Consider the following 21492-nt stretch of genomic DNA (forward strand, 5'->3'; position numbering starts at 1 on the left):
GAGGAGCAGAACTAGACCAAGAGTTTTGAAATTTCAGTGTCATATGACATGAGGAATCTGAAAATCTTTCCAGTATTGCTGGCATCTCCAGAATGGCTTTGAATATTATCAGAAAAATTGGCATACTTTGCAGTAATGCAGTTATGTTTCCAGTGTAGAGTCCTCGCTGGAATTTTTGTGTAAGAGCATCATAGTCCTTAGGTATGCATACACTTAGTGTATCTATCTTGTGAGAACTTACCCTTGGCTTAGTAGAAGAGGCACAAAAAACAGATGATCATCTGCCAGCACCTCTATTAATATTGAAACCTGTTCTGTGCAGCATTTTTACTTTAGGGAAACAGCACTGAGGTACAAATAGCAATAGCAGTTACATTTCTATACCATTTTATCTTACTGAGCACTCTCTAAGTGGTTTACAGTGTGTTAGCCAATTGCCCCAAACAAGCTGGGTACTCATTTTACTAATTTACGAAAGGCTGGAAGGCTGTATCAATCTGGAGCCCTGTGGATTTGAACTCACAACATTTTTGCTGCAGTACTACCAATTAAACACTGTGCCACCAGGCTACAAACAAAGTTGGCCAAGATTAGGAGAAAGAGGTTTCCTTGTCTTATCATTTAGATGGCAGAAAAAAATGGAATTTGGGAAATAATAATTTGAAGATACTTGTGATTAGGGCATAGATGAGGACAACTGGGTTTCTGTCCTATATGTCTTTGCTGTGGAATCCTGAATTTGTTTTGCTTAAAGTACACCTGCTAGACAGGATTGTTAACCATACTGATGAAGGAAATGTGTGAGTAGTCTCTCTTAACCTGTCCTGTCCCTGCTGCAGACTGTGCAAGTGCCAGTCTACTCGGAGCAAGAATATCAAATGTATCTTCATGATGATGCCTGGACCAAAGCTGAAACAGACCATCTTTTTGACTTAGCACGACGGTTTGATCTCCGCTTTGTGGTCATTCATGACCGTTATGATCACCAGCAATTCAAAGTGAGTGAATAAGTATGTTATGCATCTAAATTGCCCTGGCCTTGTTGTTTATATAACTCATAGTTCCAATTTAGAGATTTTCTGTTTGACATATGGGTTCTGTAAGAGAGCTAATGTTGAGCATGGAATGAGAAACAATAATGCATAGTGGGTTTGTGTCCATATGTCAGGAATTTCTGGCTTCTTTTTATAGTTTTGCACAGGATTTGTGAAATTTTAAGAATACCCCTGCATGGGTAAATAAAGAATAACAGAGCAAGGGAAATTTGGCTGATAAATCTGTTAAAATGCTATTCAATCCTGAAGGTTGGTGTAGTACTGGAACTTTCCTTATTGGTGGTCATATAACTTTTAGTATCACATTTCCTTTTTCCTGTGTGTTGTTAGTCCCATACCTAAAGTGAGCTTTTAGTTTTGTAATTGCCATGATATAAGATTGGGCAAGTGAGGTTGTAAAGCATATTTTTATTTTGCATGTCTAAGCAAAGAAAGAATGTTTGGCAGTTATGCAAAGCTAGCATGTATTGCAAACATTTTCTGATTCCAATTTCTAACACTTGTTCTGTTCCTAGAAGCGGTCAGTGGAAGACCTAAAGGAGCGCTACTACCACATCTGTGCCAAACTAGCCAATATTCGTGCTGCTCCAGGCACTGACCTGAAAATCCCTGTTTTTGATGCTGGTCATGAACGGCGCCGGAAGGAACAATTAGAGAGGCTATATAACCGGACGCCAGAACAGGTAATGACAAGGCAAGCAGGTCTCAGATTACTTTATGTCAAGTCAACAGCAATACAGTCCTCCCTCCATTCTTGTGGTCTTCGGACTCGTGTCTCTCACTTATGTGCAAGGGACGAACAGAGAGAGAATGAATGGGGTGTGTGTCTGCAGCGCATGCCTGCGCCTATATTCAAACCAATGGAGCTTGAATATAGGCGAAACTCTGTTTTCGCGAGGGGGTCCGGAACAGATTCCTGCAAAAAAGGAGGGGCAACTATTGTTAGTAAATTGGGGGATATGTCCCAATATTCTTTGTAACTATTAATTTCTTGAGGACCATTTGTCAAGTAATCTGCCTGAATGGGTCAGTGTGATTAAGGACATAATTCATAGAACACAGGATGCTTAGAAAATATTGTAGGATTTTAATTTGAGAAAGCCCTTGAATAAACAGATTGTTTATCAAAATCTTGAATTCAGATAATGCTTTTAAAATGTTTCTTTTTCCAACACATGATGGATATTCACAAAATTTAATTAGGAAAAAAGGTTATCCCTCAGCATATTTCCTTTATAAGGTGTTACTATGTTTAAGGATCTGATGGTGTGGCCTCTAGCAGCAATTGATTGACATGGTATGAAGATGTGGATTACATTTATGAGGAAATGAAATTGTCAACAAAGAAAGAGATAAGTTTGACTAGATAAAATGTATTTCCAAGGCTTTGAGAGAAGATTACTATATGCTTATGGTAAAGTATAAGGCTATGGAGCAACCTATGGAGTAGAAACCTCAGCGGGGGAAAAGAGCCAAATTAAAGAGGGACAAAAGGGGAAGATAAGAACTAGAAATATGTGAGTGGCAGAGGTATGAAGCAAAAAAAAAAGGGGGGGGGCTATGGAGAACATTCTTCTAAGCAGGAACTAAGAAAAGAAAGAGAATGATATATGGTGAAATATGGGCAGAAACAGTGTAGAGCAGGGTGTACAACCTGTGGTCTGAGAGGTACATGTGGTCCCCAAGCCTTAATGGTGACCCTTCTTTGCTTTTGCTGAATTCCCCTGGTAATTTCCTACAAAGTGATATTTCCCCACTGCTGTCAGTATCAAAATCTGCTAGGAGACAGGGTTAAGAGAAGGCTCCCAGCTAGGATGCTTGGTTGTGTATATAAATTTCTGCATGTGTGTGTTCATTCATTTAGTTCTTAAGGCAACATCATTCATGGCCCTTGAAGATGAAAATGTTGTACACCCTGGTGTAGATGGACAGGGAGCTGCAGGGCAATATGTCATGGAACAAGAATGTATATGGTATGCATGTTACAAACCCTGAGGGCATGTTACCTTTAAAGGTGGCAGGGAGTAGCATGTTCTACTAGATGTTACTTTTATATCTGTGACACTATATTTCTTGGCTCCTGAAACCAAAGACAAATCTATATGAGAAACACAGTTGTTGCCACTAGGTGGTTCTCTTGTACCACTTTATCAGTCATGCTTCCTACCTCTCTTGTCTCTATTTCACCTGAAGGTGGCAGAAGAGGAATATCTAATCCAGGAGTTGAGGAAAATTGAAGCCAGGAAGAAAGAGAGGGAGAAGCGAACACAAGACTTGCAGAAACTCATTACAGCTGCTGACACAACCACTGAACAAAGACGTGCAGAGCGCAAGGCCCCCAAAAAGAAGCTGCCACAGAAGAAAGAGACAGAGAAGCCTGTAAACATCTTATACTTGTCGTCTTATTCTTGCTCATTGTACCACTTTGCCTTTTGCCTGCCAGGGCAAGGGGCTGTGGGTGCGGGTGGTTTTCTGGTCCTAGCTATAAGTAAGGTTTCTGTAATTGTTTTTCATTAGATTCTGATATTTCTTGGGGTAGTCATGTATAAGCTACCCAGTGGTCAAAGAGAAATTGGAAGAAATTCCAAGTAACTGTTGGAAAGGAGACAGACTGTGAAGACTGTTCTCAAAGAGCAAATGGTTTGATGGCCAGGAACTTGTTCACTTCCATGTTTTGAAGTATAACAGTAGGAGCGGAGATAGTGAGGTTGGGGGGGGAATCCAACAAATTTTAATCTGGCTTGTTTCAGTGTGGTTAGTAAGGACAGAAAGATCATTTTAGTTTTGATTCCTATCATTTTAACACATGTCCATTCATAAGTCTGTTCTTACATTTCTGCATTAATATATAGTTTTTAAAAATGCACAATTTTTTATTATATATTTAAATAGGTGTATCTGAAAATAATTTCTAACAAAATATGCATCGTAAACACATTTTATCTTAATATACACATTTCCAAGCATTTTATTCTAAAATTTTAAATGGATGTTTGGCTTTTGAGCTCACACTGGAATTCTTAATGAACAAATTTGTCAAGCATCCCTACCAATTAGCCTATAAAATCTGCTTCCAAAGCATGAGGTGTTGTTCAAATTCTCTTCTTTGCTTTCCTCTAGGTCTAGCACATTAGGCATATTTGGAGGGACAGAATTGTCACAATCCAGAGATACACCAGTATTTCTGGAATATTAAGGGGATGAGTTCATGATCCAACCCCTGCCTAATGGGATGATCTTACACTTTGATGACTGCAGATGGCAGGCAGGGTTGGATAATATTGAAAGCAGTACAGTGGACCCTTGTTATACGCTGAGGCTTGGTTCCAAGATCCCCGTGGATAACAAAATCCGTGGATGCTGAAGTCCCATTAAATATAATGACATAGAAAATAGTGTCCCTTATAAAAATGGAAAATCAAGGTTTGATATTTGAAATTTATACTTTTTTTGAATATTTTCAAACAGTGGATGCTTGAATCCGTGTATAAGAAATCCTTGTATAAGAAAGGCCTACTGTACTGGCCTTGCTAGTGCCTTTTCAGTTCCATATCTGGAACATATCATTCTTTCTATGAAACAATGAATTGATTTTATTATGAGCAGCAATATAATGTTGCTGTTCTGAGGTTTCAAGCCATTTCTGATTTATGGCGACCCTAAGGCAACCATATCACATGGCTTTCTTGGCAGAATTTGTTCAGAGTGGGTTTGCCCTTGCCTGCCTCTGAGGCTGAGAGAGTGTGACTTGCCACAGTTTCCATGACAGAGCAAGGATTCAAGCTCTGGTTTCTTAGTGTCTTAGTCCATCACTCAGACCACTGCCCTGTGTGGTGGGAAAAATAATGACTTTATATATGAATTATTTAGTAATGTGCATTGGTTAGAACACAGTGTGGAACTGCTTCATGAAATTTCTGGAAGAGATTGTTATTTTCTGTGATTGTGAGAGGTGGAATAAGGAGGTGGCCACTAAATGTCACTTTTTGGTGAGAAGGCACTATTTTGTTTGCCCACTAGTAGCTTTCTGGATAAACAGCTTTGCAGACAGTGTTGTGATATCCCAAAAACTTAGATCCAGTTGTTACATTTTCTTTTTGCTTTGCAGTTATTAGTGCGTTGCCAGCCAGATTTTCCGTGTCAGTGGGACATGGGATCAAATAGCCAGTTGACATGCTGGAGGCAAGTTTGGCTAACTCTTTCTATATTGCCTGGGGCCCTTGTATCTGAGTGTAAGTAAGCACCTCAGGGCTCCTGAAGGCAGCTTCTGTTTTTGCACTTGTGCTGTTTCAACCATGACAGAGTCCATTAGGAGTCAATTACCAACTGTAGCAGGAAAATGTTTTTTTTTTTAAAAATGCATTTTAACTAAGAATTTGAATCAAGGGCTCTATCAGCATCATCTCAACAAAAGGAAGTCATTTACCAAAGAGTCAATTGAGGTTGAAGCATTTACAGCTCATGCTGGCATGTGAGGTATAGCAACCTGTTTAATTGCTCTGATGTGAGGTGAAGGCAGACTGTGCGGTGTAGGAGGGAGTTAGTGTATCCCTCATTTTCATTAGAGATTAGGTGGATAATTATTGAAAGGAGGGTAGTAAGGGCATGCCCCCCAATTGCTTGTATAGTCTCTTGAGCTGAATTAAATAGTTCTTCTGGAGATGTTGGTTGCATCCACCGATGTGTTTCATATGATGGAGTATGTAGGTCTTAATATCCATTGTTGAAGGGTTCTACTGTATCCCTTTCCTCTTCTGTCCCAGCAGTTTATGTAGCTTTGGTTGTAGGTCCAAACCCAAGATGTAAATTCCAAATTAAGTTTATTAATTGGGTTTTTTTAAATAAAGGATTTTATAAAACGTAACAAAATGAATTTCAACTGGGATATATGTGAGGCAAGAAAAACAGTTGCAGAAATATAGTGGATGACAACTGGCTTCACTGTAGTACATATACAAAGGATTTAGGGATCTGGGTAGATCACAAGCTTTAACATGAGCAACCAATGTGATGTAGCAGCAAAAAAAGCAGATTTAATTCTAGACTGCATCAGCAGTTGTGTAGTGCCTAGGTCAAGAGAAGAGATAGTACCACTCTATTCTGCTTTGTGAAACCTTATCTCGAGTGCTATGCGCAGTTCTAGGCACCACAGTTTAAGAAGGAAGTTGACAAGCTGGAATGTGATTTAAGATCATATCGTAAAGAATCTGGAAAATAAGACTCTAAGGAATTCTTGGGGATCTAGGCACATTTAGTCTAGAAAAGAGAAGTGAATATTAGTCAGCTTCAAATACTTGAACAAATATTGAACTGTTCACAGATGTTTGACTGATGCTTGAAAAGTCAAGAAACTAACATGTGGGTATAAAAGACAAACAATGATCATAACTGTGTGTTCTATGTGAAGACGAGGGACCTATAGGATACAGGCTGGCAATTTTGCCAGGGTTTGGGGCCAGACAAACCTCCTCTGCACAAATCTTGCCAAGAAAACCCTGTGAAAACCACCAAATGTTGGAAATGACATGAAGACACACAACAACAACAAACACAAGCTGTGGGCCTCAGTATGAACTGAAAAGCATTAAAAAGTACTTAAACAAAATTTAAAACATGGAGCAGTAGGCAGTTCCTTCCAGTTTCACCTTTGGTTTTTAGTTTTTATAGGGGTGTGTTTGCAAGCCTGAGTGTCTGCCTGAACTATGCCCAAAATTACCACATTGTTGTGCCTTGAGGACAGATAAACCATCTTTCCTCTTCTTCCCCGGACATTGTAGAGGAGAATAAAAACATGTTGGAGTGTTACGTGTGGCCTGCAAAGCTGCATTTTGCCCATTTCTCTAGAGTATAGTTTGCAACCCTGTTGTCTTATCACAGTTGTATATGTGGGCTACCATTCCTTGAAACCAAGAGGGTGGCTTGTTGTAGATGAGTCATCATGTTGCTACAGACTTGGCTAGTTATAGCCAGAGCAGCTACATTTATTTTCATTATGATGTGTGACCCCAAAAGGAAGCCAACACTCTGGCTTGATTCCTTCCCAACCATAGAATTAATGCTAGATCAAACCTTGGATTAATTCTCTAGCTTGTTTGGGGGAAGGCAAGCCAGAGAGTGAGCTCCCTGCTAGATTTGCATGTCACAGCAAACAAACCATGAGCTGAAATTCCATGGATCATTTAGCTATGGGAACAATCATACAGGGTCTACTAGTACACTGCTTTTCCTTGATACCCTATATTGTGATAGCTGTACATGATTGCTGTGGTATGAATGAGTGTAGTATTATAACTACTAATACTAACTTGGTGGGGTGTATGGAACTGTCCTGTATTTTTTGAAACAATGCAAAATATTCGTGAAAATCGTTTTATAAAACAATTATTATTTCTGGCCATGAGAATTAGAATAACTGTATTCTTTAGCAGCTTGAATGTGTCATATTGCCTTGTATGCAACAGACATAGAATTCAGTGTGAAGAGAAGAAGATAGAATCTGCAATGGAGCTTTCCTTCTTGGGTTTCTTTCTTTGCTGAAGTCTCCCCCCACTTTAAAAATAGAGCATAATTATGTGAGAATTTAATGTATTGAAACATTTGTGAATCTGCAGTGTTTAAACAGTAGATAGCTTACATGATTAGTTTATAATGGTGAAATATTTGGCTAGAGGGAAAGAATATTATTCCTGTTGAAAAATGCAAAGGACTGAGAGATGAACAGACATTCCCTTACCATAGAGTACAGACTGGAGTCAGATGAAAAGGACAATAACATTATGTACAAATGGTACAAATTATATTTTTAATATAAGATGATAAGTAGATACTTTGGAGGTTGAAATGAATTGCTTGCTTGATAAAATGAAAATGTGCAATTGTGGTAGTGAATATAATATTTTTTAAATTAAAACTGAGATTGTTAAGATTTGGAAAAGTCACTATTTTGTATTTCAGAGTTAGACTGTGAGCTTGCAGAGTTTTAAAACCTGCTCTGTTTGCAGATACATACTCATGATTGAGATCATAATGCTGTACATATGATAGGATTCAAGGGGTGGGAGATCGGGCCATTCAGGTTAGAGTGTGCCTTCTAATGATGCTCTAAATTGAAAACAATTGAGGACAAAATCAACACATTTCAAAATGGGTCAAAGCAAAGTGAGTTCATTTAAATCAATGAGCAAATTAGCTCAGTGGTTGAAGTGTAAAATCATATACAAAGGTAGCTTTATCTCTGAAGGAGATAATCTGTTGTCAGGTGACTGAAAGAGCAAAGATGCTGGAATCAACCAGGGGGTTGGAGACACCAGGTCTTAATTTGACTTAAACTGTATGGTTAGAGCCAAAATGTGCAAGAATTTGATGAATTAATGCAATTTGATACTGCTTTAACTGCCATTGCTCACAGATACAGAATTGAGAGATATGTAGTTTTTTTGAGGTTTTTTTGCTGTCAGAGAGCTCTGGTAACACAACAAACTACAAATCCCAGTTTTCCAGAGGATTTAGCTATGACAAAATGGTGTAAAACTGCATTAATTCGGCAGTATAGCAGCAGCCAACGTCTCATAGTAATAGCTACAGAATCAAATGTAGTACTGTACTGTATAGGTATAATTGGGGCTATTTTGTTTCAGTATTCATCACTCTGTGCTTAATGTGAACCACATCTGCCTGCCTTCTATTGCTATGAGACCTCCTTAGTAATACCATACTGTTTGCTTTAAATGCAATTTCCTGAGATAATTTTAAAGCAGACACTGTGTAATCAGTATGAATAGATTTGTACCTGGAGAGATTGCTGATATCATGGTGTACTAAAGCTATCTTGGTGCAATTTGAATGGCATTTAAACCAATGGATTAATGCTGGTGCTAGTACAGCATTCTAAATCCATAGTTTGCTTCTGTCCTGCTTATGAAATCAAAGCATTTGTGCTAAGAAAAAGTTATGTACTTCTTATTTCAGATATAGGGGCTGTGCAGACCGCCCCCATGTTCCCCAGATTGGGGCCGTGGCAACTGCACTCAGCAGCCCCCGATCTGGCCTTTGCAGGGTGCAAAAAGGACACCATGTCCCAACTCCGCCCCAGGTCAGCTTTTCCTGCCAGTCTGCACAGACTCATATGTCACTGGCAAGTGGCTATCTGGCAGGAAGTGGTTCCCTCCCCTTTTCTAGGATTGTCTTTATGTCTCCTCATACATTTCCTTTATCAACATACTATCTGTTTCTGTTTTAGGCTGTCCCTGAAACTGCTGGAATCAAGTTTCCGGACTTCAAGTCTGCAGGTGTCACGCTGCGGAGTCAGAGGGTAGGCTGTTGTACTGGTCATTGGGGGCTGGCTTGGATGCTTGCTTACTTTCCTTTTCTATCCCCCTTCCCTTTTAAAGCTGCTAAGAGTCCACTGAGTGTCAGCTGCAATGGTAAACCGGGCTTCAGTTGGTCTCTAGAATATAGTCTGTGCGTTTTTCATAGAATCATAGAGTTGGAAGAGACCGCAAGGGCCATCCAGTCCAACCCCCTGCCATGCAGGAAATCCAAATCAAAGCATCCCCAGCAGATGGCCATCTAGCCTCTGCTTAAAGACCTCCAAGGAAGGAGACTCCACTACATTCCGAGGGAGTGTGTTCCAGTGTCAGACAGCCCTTACTGTCAGGAAGTTCTTCCTAATGTTGAGGTGGAATCTCTTTTCCTGGAGCTTGCATCCATTGTTCCGGGAGGTCCTGTTCTCTGGAGCAGCAGAAAACAAGCTTGCTCCCTCCTCAATATGACATCCTTTCAAATATTTAAACAGGGCTATCATATCACCTCTTAACCTTCTCTTTTCCAGGCTAAACATTCCCAGCTCCCTAAGTCGTTCCTCATAGTTCATGGTTTCCAGACCCTTCACCATTTTAGTCGCCCTCCTTTGGACACGCTCCAGTTTCCCAATGTCCTTTTTGAATTGTGGTGCCCAGAACTTTCTCGAAAGGTCTACTAGAGGTGTCAGTTGTGCATGGCTGAACCTCTTTGCTCTTAAAGACGCAACTGAGTTGAACCTCTCTGCTCATTTACTTCTGTTGAAAACCAGCCTACTGTGTGTGATAATGACATGCTGGCAACTTATGTAGCCACGAAAGCAGTCCTAGGAAATTCAATGGGAAATGGATTATAAATTTATAAAGCATTTTGATTCTTGCATACTGCACTTGCAGAAGTGAAAGATTTGTTGGTCTAGGTCCAGGTTATTTGAAGGACCATTATCGCTCTTTAGACTGCTAAGAGGCCTTTCTCTGTCCCACCAAAGAGGCCTTTCTCTGTCCCACCAATTTCTCAGGCTCATTTGTGAGAACCAGGGAGAGCGCCTTCTAGGTGGCGGCTCCCAAACTTTGGAACTTCCTCCCTAGAAAGATCAGGATGACCTATCCCTGCTCATCTCTTGAAGGCAGGTAAATATGTTTTTGTGCCATCAGGCTTTTTCAAACTGATGAGAGTTGGGCTTTTAAATGCTGTGCGATTAAGTGGCATCACCAGGCTTGGTGACTCCTGGTGCAGCAGGCTTCCAAGGGGGGGAGGGCAGTAGCAGCCTGCCCTGCCCTCCCCTATCGCTGCCTGCTTCACCTGCTGCCCTCTGCTCCCCTACTGCCAGAGAAATGGGGAGAGAGGTTCTGAGTGTCTTTTCTGTCCCCACGGATTGGACCCAAATAATTGATCTGTCTGTGGGAACTATGGATCTCTGTTTGGCCCTGAGGGCGATGGGGCAAGCAGGGCAGCGAAGCCTCTCAGGCTCAGCCCTATCTCACCCACAGCAGGTGCCTGAAGTGGCCCACCTGCACCACATGTGTGACAGTGCAAGTGCCAGGGCTTCTCTGCTCTTTGGATGGAACTCTGCACCAGTGCTTGGCCCTGACACCGTTCCATTCCTACAGCCTCCTCCAATCTGGGGCATCACGGGGGTGTCACTCAGATGGGGTTCCTAGGGAGAAAGCTGACACAGTGGTGAAGTCTTGAGGGGCATACTCGCACCTCCACTGCCCTGTTCCTACCTCGCCTCCCTCTTCTCTGGTGACACCCTCCTCTGAGGTGTCACCTGGTGCGATCCACATACCTCACACCTGTCTCTTGATGTCACTAGTGTGATTCAGATTTTAAGATTTGTATATAATTTTTAAATACATTTTAATATTTGTAACATTTAAGGTTTTTAATTTTATAAACTGTTTTTTAACTTTATATTTAAAATGCTTTTGTACTGATTTTAATTATGGTATTATTTTAAATTTGTTAGCTGCTTTACATTCCTATATCAGGAGATAGGTGGGAATAGTAGTGGTGGTGATGATGATAATGATGATGATGATGATGAATGCATTTTCAAATTTGTTGAAGACAAAAATCTCCAATCCCTCGTTATGCTTGAAATTTGACATGCCTGTATTATTGCATTAATGAAATAATCAGGGCACAGAATGACAGCAGAAGACATTAGCTTAACAAGAAATCTTGGATGGTGTGTTTTCAGCTTTAGTTGTAGATTTGCATTTTCATCTTCCTAGTGTCTTCTACATCATAGTTTCTTATTTTGTCAGAACTCAGTAAATGGAGGTTTCTTTGCTTTCCATGAAGAAGATTAGAAGATGAATGTGAGGTTTCTAGCATATGTATGAACTTGTTGAAGTGTGGCAGAGAGTATATTCTACTAGTTAAGTGACTTTTCTCCATTCCCACTCATATTCCAACTTGGGTAGAGACTTTGAGTTAGTGAGCAGGTTGGGGATTAGGCTCCTAAACTGTTTGTTATTGTAAGCTCTCAAATCATAAATATGTATTGCATCTTTTAATCATATTTGTTTGATCAAAAATAGAATAATCACATTTTTCGTTTTTTTGTGGGTTTTTGGGGCTCACATTTTTGTTTGTGCTTTTAAAAAGATGAGTCTGGCTTGGTTGTGTTGGAATGATAAGGATAATCCTTTCCTCAATACATTTGGGGTTTGAAAACCCAACAGTGTATTAAAAAGGAACTATTGCACTTGAACACTTGCCCAGAAACTTATTTTTCTTCAAAGATCTTGAGGGCTTGAAAATGTAATGTGTTCCATCCTGACTCCCTTTAGATGTGTTGGACTGCAGTTACCATCACCCAAATCAGTAGGGCCATTGGAGAGAACCAGGATGGGGAAGGCTACAGGAGGGATATGTCAAAGCTTCCAGAGCTGACTCCACTAGTGGAAGAAATCATGGCTGTGGCAGGGAGAATATGGATAGGAAAAAGACACCTTGTGTTATGGGAACTGACCTTTGGCTACTTATTTAATCTTGTGTGAAGCCTAGTTTATCTGTTAAGGCAAGCATGAGCAACTACGGTAGCTGTTAAGACTTGAAAATAGCTGAAAATGAAACTGGAAATGTCTAATTTCTATTTTCAGCTAGTTTTCTTTGTCTGGATGAGATGGGGAGATCTGATGGTATATGCCACCCAAGGAATGGCTTTAGATTGATTTAGAATGGCTTTCACCACAAAGAATTGTGTTTTTTGTGGATTCAAGGAGGCCTAGTCGAAATCAGGGGCTCCCACAAAAAAAGTGTCTGCAAGCACCTTGCAGCCCAAGAGCTACAGCCTCTCTCCCTCTACCCACTTCTCATATGGAGGACATAGTGTGGCTGCCATTTCTTCATGCCTGAACTGTTTGTTTCTCTTGTAACTTTTAGATGGCAGAATCACACAGAGTGGAAAGGTCCTGTATTAAATTCCTGCCAGTGCTCCTAAAACCTTGATATTCCAGTGATCAGACTGCATCAGTCATGTATTAATTGGGCCTCTGTCTGGAAGAGTTAATAGTTTTATCTATACTGTTGGCACTTGAAGACCTGGAAGGCTTAGCCACTGTTTGTGTGACATTTTAAGAGTTTCCGTAAGTCATTGTGATTCTAAATGCTGGCCTAGATTTGAGAAAGCTGGCTATACTGGGGCACAATTTCTGCCAGTATGTTCTCTTATGCCAGCCCTCCATGCCTCTATTCCTGATTGACAATGTTTGAGATGGTTTGCAGTGTGACATGCAAAGGTGAGTAGACATGAAAGCCCCTGGGAGCAATCGGAAGAGGATTTGTTAACTGCCTGGATTAAGTGTTTTTTCTAAACAGCTTGTTCAGGTTCTCTTTTTCAATTTATTACAATGAAGAAGACAGGGGGAGCTTCATATCTACTAACAACATGATGTTTTTGCTTAATATTTAGAGATAGACTTAGTTGAATATTAGAAAATAGTGTTTTCTCATTAACAGCTTTCATTTTCTTGGATTAATGAAGACCTTAAAAATGAACAGTATTATTTAGTACATAATATAGTAGGCTTCCTTTAAATAAAGTTTTTAAGTAATGAGAGCACAACACATAGCAAAGCTTTCAGTGTAACCAGGAGCTGGAAATTTATGGCTTAAACTAATTTGAAAGTTTAAAAAAAAAAAAGATTATAATTACTAGTTAGGCACAACTAGCAAATATTTTTCTTCTGCATCTTTTTAAAATCAAATAATTACTGGGTGTTAAAATCCATCTTTGGTTGTTAATAGAGCTGCTACTGTTCTTTTACTATCAGGCTGCAATCTTCTCTTTGGCCAATTTGAATTCATTTTTCTTGGGAACAGTAGGATGCATTGGCCAAGCTGAAAAAAGAGCACTTTGTATGGTTTCCGAACATGCCAACTTCAGTGAATTGGGTGGGGTGGGAGAGGTGTAAAAATGGCTTATAATTAGTTTTAAATTCCCAGATATGATTTTAATTGTACTCATGTAAACTTTGTCACTATCAGTTCTGACCTGACCAAAAGCATTTGCTTTGTGTGGGTGTGTTGTGATTTCTTTTAAATCTAACCTTAGCGATATATTGTTCCCCTTGAACCTTTTGTCAGGGGATTTTGTTTCTATGTTCATTTACTACCCTAGCCCCCTTGTTAGAGGATGTAGGTAAAGGACAGATGTGTGTTTAACTTCTGTTTTGAGTTTGTTGCACTGAGTCTGTGGGATGAAGGAAGAGGTCTGGACTCCAAACTGTTAAGACTTTGATAATGAGGCAAAACAGTAGAATGAAAGAAAGTTCTTAGCAACCTCAGAGCCACAGAGGGGATGCTGTGGTGCAATTGTTTAGTTCACAGCTGGACACCTTCTACCAAGAAAGACTTCCAGCAGGCAGTTTTACTTGTTACCTGCTAACTAGGATCTTGTAGACAAATTGGTGGTCAGACCAATTAAAAAGAAATGGGGGGAGAGGGAGCTTTCATTCCCATTGATTCACACATCCACCCTCACTGGCTTTTAAATATTTACTAGCCAACTGAGCACTTTTTTAGCACTGATTAATGAGGTACAATTCACTGTGGTGCTTGCTTTCTCTAAGTATGGGGATGGGGGTAGGAGCTAGAATTGACTGTGCATTTAAGATAAACGAGTATTTGGACATGAGGGAGGGGGTTAACTTAGGCGTATGTGTGTTAAATGTATATTCTGTTGTTTGATTTGTCCCACTATGAAATGGAGGTATGTGCTGCCTGTTTACTCTTCATTCCAGGCTCTTGGTCATCCGCATTCTCTCTGACATTAATGCAAAGCCAGACCTCATCAGCTGCTAACGGGGGAAACATCTGTCTTTCTTTGCTTGATCAATACTGTCCCTTCAGAGGCCAGGCCTTGAAAGCAGTTACATAAAATACCAGTAATATTTATTTGGATTTGATAAATTTAATTACTTGGAACAATTAATAATTTATCTCTTTAGTATTGACTGTGCTGCAAGGCATTTTGGTGAGATAAGCTGATTGTAATCAGCGCCTCCTTATTAGCCGGAAATTGTATGTTGCCATAACGGGGAAAACTTCCGATGGTTAGAAAGATGAAGTGTTCTTGTTGCTTTTACTGACACATTCATGTAGTAATTGTATGCACAGCCAGTTTCCAGTATACCAATGCGGGAGATAATAACTAGGGACACACAGAACATGGCAGGATGGCTGGCAGTGGAAGCACGTGTGATCTGAATGTCATCTTGGGTTTACTTACAAATGATGAATACTGAAGCAGTCTAACTCAGAGATGTTCTGTTGGCATCTTATCAGCATGTTCATTACTGCAGTGGTTCCCAAAACTTTTATTTAATGGAGACTGTCTGTGAATTATGTTTTCATTGGGGATTACATTTGAGAGTGCCACTGTGGCTGTTCATAACATACTAGCTATGATCCATCAGCTCAGTGTGGTTTAACCTTTCATTGCGAAAGGAATGTTTGAGTAGAATGATTCCTAATAATGAAGCAAATGAGGGTGATCCTAACTTAGCAGACATATCTACGTGAATTAAAGTTCTTCAGATCTTTCCATCATATTTCCAGTTGTTAATTTTATGACCACATATTCACTACACCTTGACTAACTGAAGTGGGAGCATTCATAAAAAGAATTGCATGATCTCAGTGCACAATGTAGTCAGTGAAGGGAGTGGTTGGATATACATACACCTTTGCATACACAGATCAAGTATGTGGGGAAATAGTTTACAAGATGAAAAATATATTTGTTGTGACTTACACACACACACACTAATTCAAGCTGCAGTTTCTGGATGTATCTTCGGTACCATCTTGTACAAGTCTTACATATTTCAGATATGCATATGGAAAAGATATTTAGTAGAATGTGTGGTGTCAGTCTGAATACTAAATCTTTTGGATTCTGTGAAAGGAGAGGAATAAATGCAAGGAGACTCAACCTATATTATATAACAATTGTTCTTTTTTGTGATATCTGAGACTCACACAAATGGGTTATCCTGTTCCTGCGTAGTGCCTCTTTCAGAGTGTTTGAAAGCATTCGAAAGAGTTTTGGTGGTAGCCCCACCCACCTCTGACAGCCCTGTATAAGCAGCTTCCTCTCAGAACCTGCCAGTTCCTTTTCATACGCTGCTGCAGCTGCCTCATCAAAAACAGTATTTGTGCACTCAAATTGGAAGATGTCTTCTGAAGAAACATTGATCGTCAGCATTGGCTCTTTAGTCATGCTAGCCTTCAGGTCTTTCTCAGTATCACTGGTTTCTTTCAAGAAGTTTGTTGAATGCATCGCTAAAATTCCAGGCTGAGATGAGCATTTGAGATGCCTTCAGTATTTTGGCAATATCCATATTGTTTCCTTCTGTGTGCACTGTGTGGCATTCAAGCAAGTCACAACAGAGAGCACTGCCTTAAAGCTCCTCTATATGAGCAAGCCTTGAAGCCCCAAGAGCCTGGGCATTGTCAACAACCTTCGACTTCATGAGATGAAGTGGGCACTTCACATGGATCCTCAACTTCAAAGAAGTTGATGTTGACTACAGTATGGAAAAGGTAGCCTTGGTTGTGACGGATGTACTTTGGTGGAAACCATCTGTACACCTAAGAAGGCTAGAGTTGGTACTGGAGACAAATTGTGTCATCATCCATCAATCCTTAGCAGGTCTCTTGAGGTTGAAGTGAAGACTGGCCCAAAGTGCAAGACAAAGAGATTGAAGGAACACTCCTAACCTTGAAACTCTTCTTCACATTTTTTGTCAGAGCCATGGCTGTAGCTGAACTTTCTTTTCCCCTCCAAAGAGTCACTTTGGAGATTGTTTTCTGTGAGGCTATGGTGTCTCATTTGTCAGCTTCTCCAAAACAGTGTAATTTTGTGATGGAGACTTTCTCCATTCAGGACAGGAGATTGGACAACCAAGTTTTGGAGGGGAAAGTACCGCAGTCCTTGATAATTAGAGTTAGATTTTCTCCTCCTCTGGTTCAAGTCTCACTTCAAGAGAAACCTCTTCTGGCAATTCCATCTCCACCTCAACATCAATATCTGTACCATTCCAGTCGTGTTCTTCTTCTGATTTGGACACTGATTTGACTTCTTCATATTGCTACTACCTTTGAGGTGCACCTTTGAAGACAAAGTGGTTATACACTTTGAAAAATAAAAATTGTGCATCTTTAGCTTTGTGATATAGCACAGAGGGATTTGGGTAAGCATTATGCAGAGATAATGCTGAAGAACTCCTGGTTTCAATGAGGCTTGGGTATACTTATAGAATCGTAGAGTTGGAAGAGACCACAAGAGCCATCCAGTCCAGCCCCCTGCCATGCAGGAACTCTCAATCAAAGCATCCCTGACAGATGGCCATCCAGCTTCTGCTTAAAGACCTCTAAGGAAGAAGACTCCACTACACTCTGAGGGAGTTTGTTCCACTGTCGAACAGCCCTTACTGTCAGGAAGTTCCTCCTAATGTTGAGCTGGAATCTCTTTTCCTGTAGCTTGCATCCATTGCTCCGGGTCCTGTTATATTTTGATTTGAATTATTTCAAAGAAGGCCTGTTAACTCTGGTTGTATGTATTTGCTGATAACTGAGTGGTGTTTGTCCAACCAAATTTGCTTAGCACCTTAGATAAATTTGATAATTCTGCTCATTATCCATTTATGCAACATGTTGTTTAAGCAGCAGCTGAACTCTTGATGGCTTTTCATCCCTTCAGACTCTGCAGAGTTTTGAGTTTTGGCCAAGTTCAGTGACCTTAGAATGGTAGTGCTATTAGGGACCAGCCTTTGTAGGAATTATATCTGTGCATTGATATGTGAGACTGTTTAACAAGGCCCAGCATTAACCTTTGCAGTATAATGGAAGAATTTAGTCAGTGCCATATAGTAAAAAGCTGCATATAGTAAAAAGCAGCTGTGAATGAAGGAATTTCCTTAAAAGTGAGTTGTCATTATAAAAATAACACATAACATCCACATTTAGGAAAGAAAAGCTGAAAAGGGTAAATAGTTTGCATAGTTGTGAACAATCAGACATTAAAGGATGAATTCTACTCAGTCTGCAGCTGTGAATAAGATGTGCCAACAGGATGTTGGATCACATAAAGAAGGGGAAATTCCTATGGAAAGTATCTCAATGCTTTTGGAAAAATTAGGCTCCCTTATCTGGATAATATTTGCATCACTGATCACTTCATTCTCCAAAGGAAATTACTCAGTTGAAGTTTGAGAAGTGATTCTACAACCTTTCTAGGCAGCCTGTTCTGTTGCTGTGCTGCATTTTGGGATTCTGTTAGGAGTGTTTTCTGCGGAGTTCTTGTTGAAGTGAGTTGCAGAGGCACATGAGTGTGATGTTTGTGTGTAATACCACTTCCTTTCAGAGCAGCTTCATCAGAACACAATCTCAATAAATCATGTTCTTTATGTGCATCTTTTATATAGAACTATGGATGAATTTTAGAGAATAACATAGAAAGGTCTACAGATTATTATTTGTACATCTTGAGTATTATGTACATCTTGAAAAGTGTACTTTGCATAAACTTGAATAGCAATTAGACACTTTTCCATTTATTCAAGCCTAGCAGGAGACAAGCTCATTTCTTCTGAGTAGGGCTCAGGTACAGACAATAATGTGGAATTTAAGGGTTGTTTGAATATTTCTGTGAATAGAATGCAATTAAGAATATATTTTAAAAACTATTGCTTTAGGGATTTATTTGTTTATTTATTTAAATATTTATATCCTACCTTGTATCTGAGGATGTTGCTATTGCCTGACTGGATAGTATAGAAGCTGGGTGGATTCTCTGATACCAGCCAATACAAGTGCCTGCCACTTGAATGGGAATGCTATGCAGCAAAACTGTGCACCCTGATGTTCTTGGAAAACGTCATGGGTCCTAGATTCATAATAGACAATAGTGTTCCCGTGTCAAAATGCTTTGACTATTATCACTTAAAGTGATAATAGTTCTCTGCCTACAGCTGTTCCCAGTCACTCATTGTCAGTTTTTTTTAAAAAAACATAGCAATCATTATATGCCCTATAGTGAACCCTGAAATATGCAGAAGATTCTTTTTGTGCCTGACACACTCCACATCTGTTCTGGTGCAGAATGTAACTGTGAGCTGCCAGTAGTAAAATCCACAAAGAAATGGATATGCTCTTCATAGGAAGGACTATGTTCCTTCTTAAGCCTAGGTTTGCTTATTAAGGTGTGTTACAGACCGCCCCCTTGGGGTGGCCTGTAACTGGCCCTTTCCCCACTGTATCGGGGCCTCAGTTGCCACAACGGCAGCCTCTGAGGCCCCGATCCGCCGCTTTCCAGGCCGCAGGGAAGCAGTAAAAGGCTGCTTCCCCGCAGCCTGGAAAGGGGTGTCCTTGGGGCTTCATGCCCCAAGGACACCCGATGGTGGCGGGGAGGAGGAGAAGAAAGGGGCCACTCGGCCCCTTTCTCCATTGCGTCCCTGGCGCAGTCGTCTAAAGGCTGCGCCAGCAACGCAAACCACAGAAGGAGCTCCGTTTCAGAGCTCCTTCTTGCGCTACGGAAAGAGCGCTCTAGGTGCCCTCGTGTGGCGCAACGACATCACAACCGCACCGTCTCGTTTGGAGGCGGCACGGTGGTGACGTAGTCATGGCGGCGCCCGTCTGTATAGGGTGCCGCCATTTTGTACGGACTGGGTCCGTACTAGGGTTAGGGGCATCAAGAAGTGACGCCCCTTTCTAACCCTAGTACGCGCTTGTTGCGTACTAGGGTGCCCATTTGTAACGGGCCTAAGTTTGCTTATTTAAAACACCAGTTTGCAAAAATGAAATACAGTCACCCCCTCCAAGTCTGTGGACTTGAAATGTGCAGACATGGAAATCTGAGGAGGGGTGACAGCTATTAGCCCTAATGGGGGGTGCGCCCTACATGCACGCACCCTCCATGTATGCACCCCATTCAAGCCTATGGGGCTTGAATATGCACGAGTTCAAAGGGGTGACTGTAATTTGAATCTTCAGTTAGAAAATGGAATTCTGTTTCAATTTTGAGGATACGTTAAGCAGCAGAAGAAGAGAGAGAGTTTTTCAAGCACAGGCCTAGTTGCCTTTATCTAAAGGTTCAGTTCCCAAGAGGTTAATGGTGGGAGCTGAGACAAGTAATAGCTCAGTGTTGCATGTCAGATCTATCCTATTACTACATAGATGTTCATAATTTGTAGTTTAGGGGAAAGAGAGGAGAAAGGTGAACCAGGTATGAGCCTCAGTGATCCTGACCATAGTGCTTTTATCATCTAACCATGGTGATTAGGCTGTTGTTTCATAGTCTGCTCCTTGCTATTCCATTGGTGAAGGGAGAAAGGATCTCCCAGTTGCTGTCAGTCAGCAGAACTACTCTCAGCTAATCGCGTGGCTTTGATTCATATGTTGGTGTGTTGCCCTTTTATTTATTTTTCTCCTGCACAGTTCATGCATTTACTGGTTGTTTATAGCAAGGACAAAGGCTCAGAGTCCTTAAATCAAAAGTGATGCTGGCATAATTATAAGCACATGCTGGTGTTGCAAAGAGGGCTACTGGGAGATTTTGTCAGAGTGAGAAAGCATCTAAATATATTAACCTCAAAAATCCCAGCTAATCAGTTCTTCAACTTGAGCAATCCATTTTTTCCAGGTATGAGTATTTGGTGACTTTAGCAATAATAAATAATAATTTTTATTTTTTATGGGATTTTTATGGGGAAGAAGGGACTAACACTACCTGCTGAGAATTCTTTTGTACTTGCTTAGAAATAAATTTTCTACTGAGCTGTTACCCAGGTTTGCTCAGGCCAAATTCCATGGGTAGTTAGAAATGCATTTCTAGTTTAGTGGAAAAGTTGTGGTTGATCATATTCAGTCAATTATGACAGGATTGAAAGCCAACAGAATCCAAAATTTCCGGCATGGAATATTGAGCTGAGATGTATTGTGAGATACAGAGTTTCACACATGTAGCCTGTAGGGGACTAAGGCCCACCTTTTGCTTATTGTTGACATTATTTAGAGGGTTTTCTCTCCACTTGGTTCAGCTCTGTGGTTCTATAGCAGATTGAAATGTTTTCTTTCCAGTACTGTCCAGCCAAACTGGAGGGTTGTATTTATTTGTGCCCATAAAAGATTGACAAAAGTCTTGCTTGAAAAGGGAGTGAAGAACTTATATCGCGCCCAACAAATATTGTCTATGTCCAAGATCCTGCATCAGGAAGCATAGCTACAACAACAGAGCTCTCCATCCACTTTGGAAGCCAGGCAGTGTCACTCCATAGGGATTTCTGAGGTGCAGAGAAGTGAGGTGGTGAGTGAAAAAGAGTCTAGTTCCTCTTTTGGCAGTGAGGCATTTTATGACAGGCAGAGACAGGGAGCCTTGCAGGGTCCTGTTGCAGCTGCTTGTCAGAAAGCACCTCCCAGCTCGGAGAGAGCTGGATGTGTCTTCACTCACAAACATTTTTTTTGCAGATGTAGATATGAAAGGAAAAAAGGGTCAAGAAACAAAGGTGGAATGAATCTGTTTCTTATTTCCCATTGTGGTGGAATCCCTGCTGAAGTGTCCACATGGCATGGCATGAAAAAAACTTTCCTTGGAAACTTCCTCTCTGCTATGAATGGAATTGGAGTT

At 40.6% G+C, this 21492-nt stretch overlaps 1 protein-coding gene across 5 annotated transcripts in view; it reads left to right on the plus strand.

The window, feature by feature from the left end:
- The window catches only part of DMAP1 (DNA methyltransferase 1 associated protein 1), a 46962-nt gene that overhangs the window by 11613 nt on the left and 13857 nt on the right, over positions 1–21492 (plus strand). For all 5 annotated transcript variants that reach the window (XM_042465314.1, XM_042465318.1, XM_042465317.1 and 2 more), the window contains 4 exons: positions 840–998; positions 1571–1738; positions 3249–3434; positions 9295–9366. In XM_042465314.1, the coding sequence (XP_042321248.1) occupies positions 840–998; positions 1571–1738; positions 3249–3434; positions 9295–9366 (585 nt within the window). The remainder of the gene's footprint in view (positions 1–839; positions 999–1570; positions 1739–3248; positions 3435–9294; positions 9367–21492) is intronic.

This window comes from Sceloporus undulatus, chromosome 4 (genome assembly GCF_019175285.1).
Source record: "Sceloporus undulatus isolate JIND9_A2432 ecotype Alabama chromosome 4, SceUnd_v1.1, whole genome shotgun sequence".
Taxonomy (NCBI): Eukaryota; Metazoa; Chordata; class Lepidosauria; order Squamata; family Phrynosomatidae; genus Sceloporus; species Sceloporus undulatus.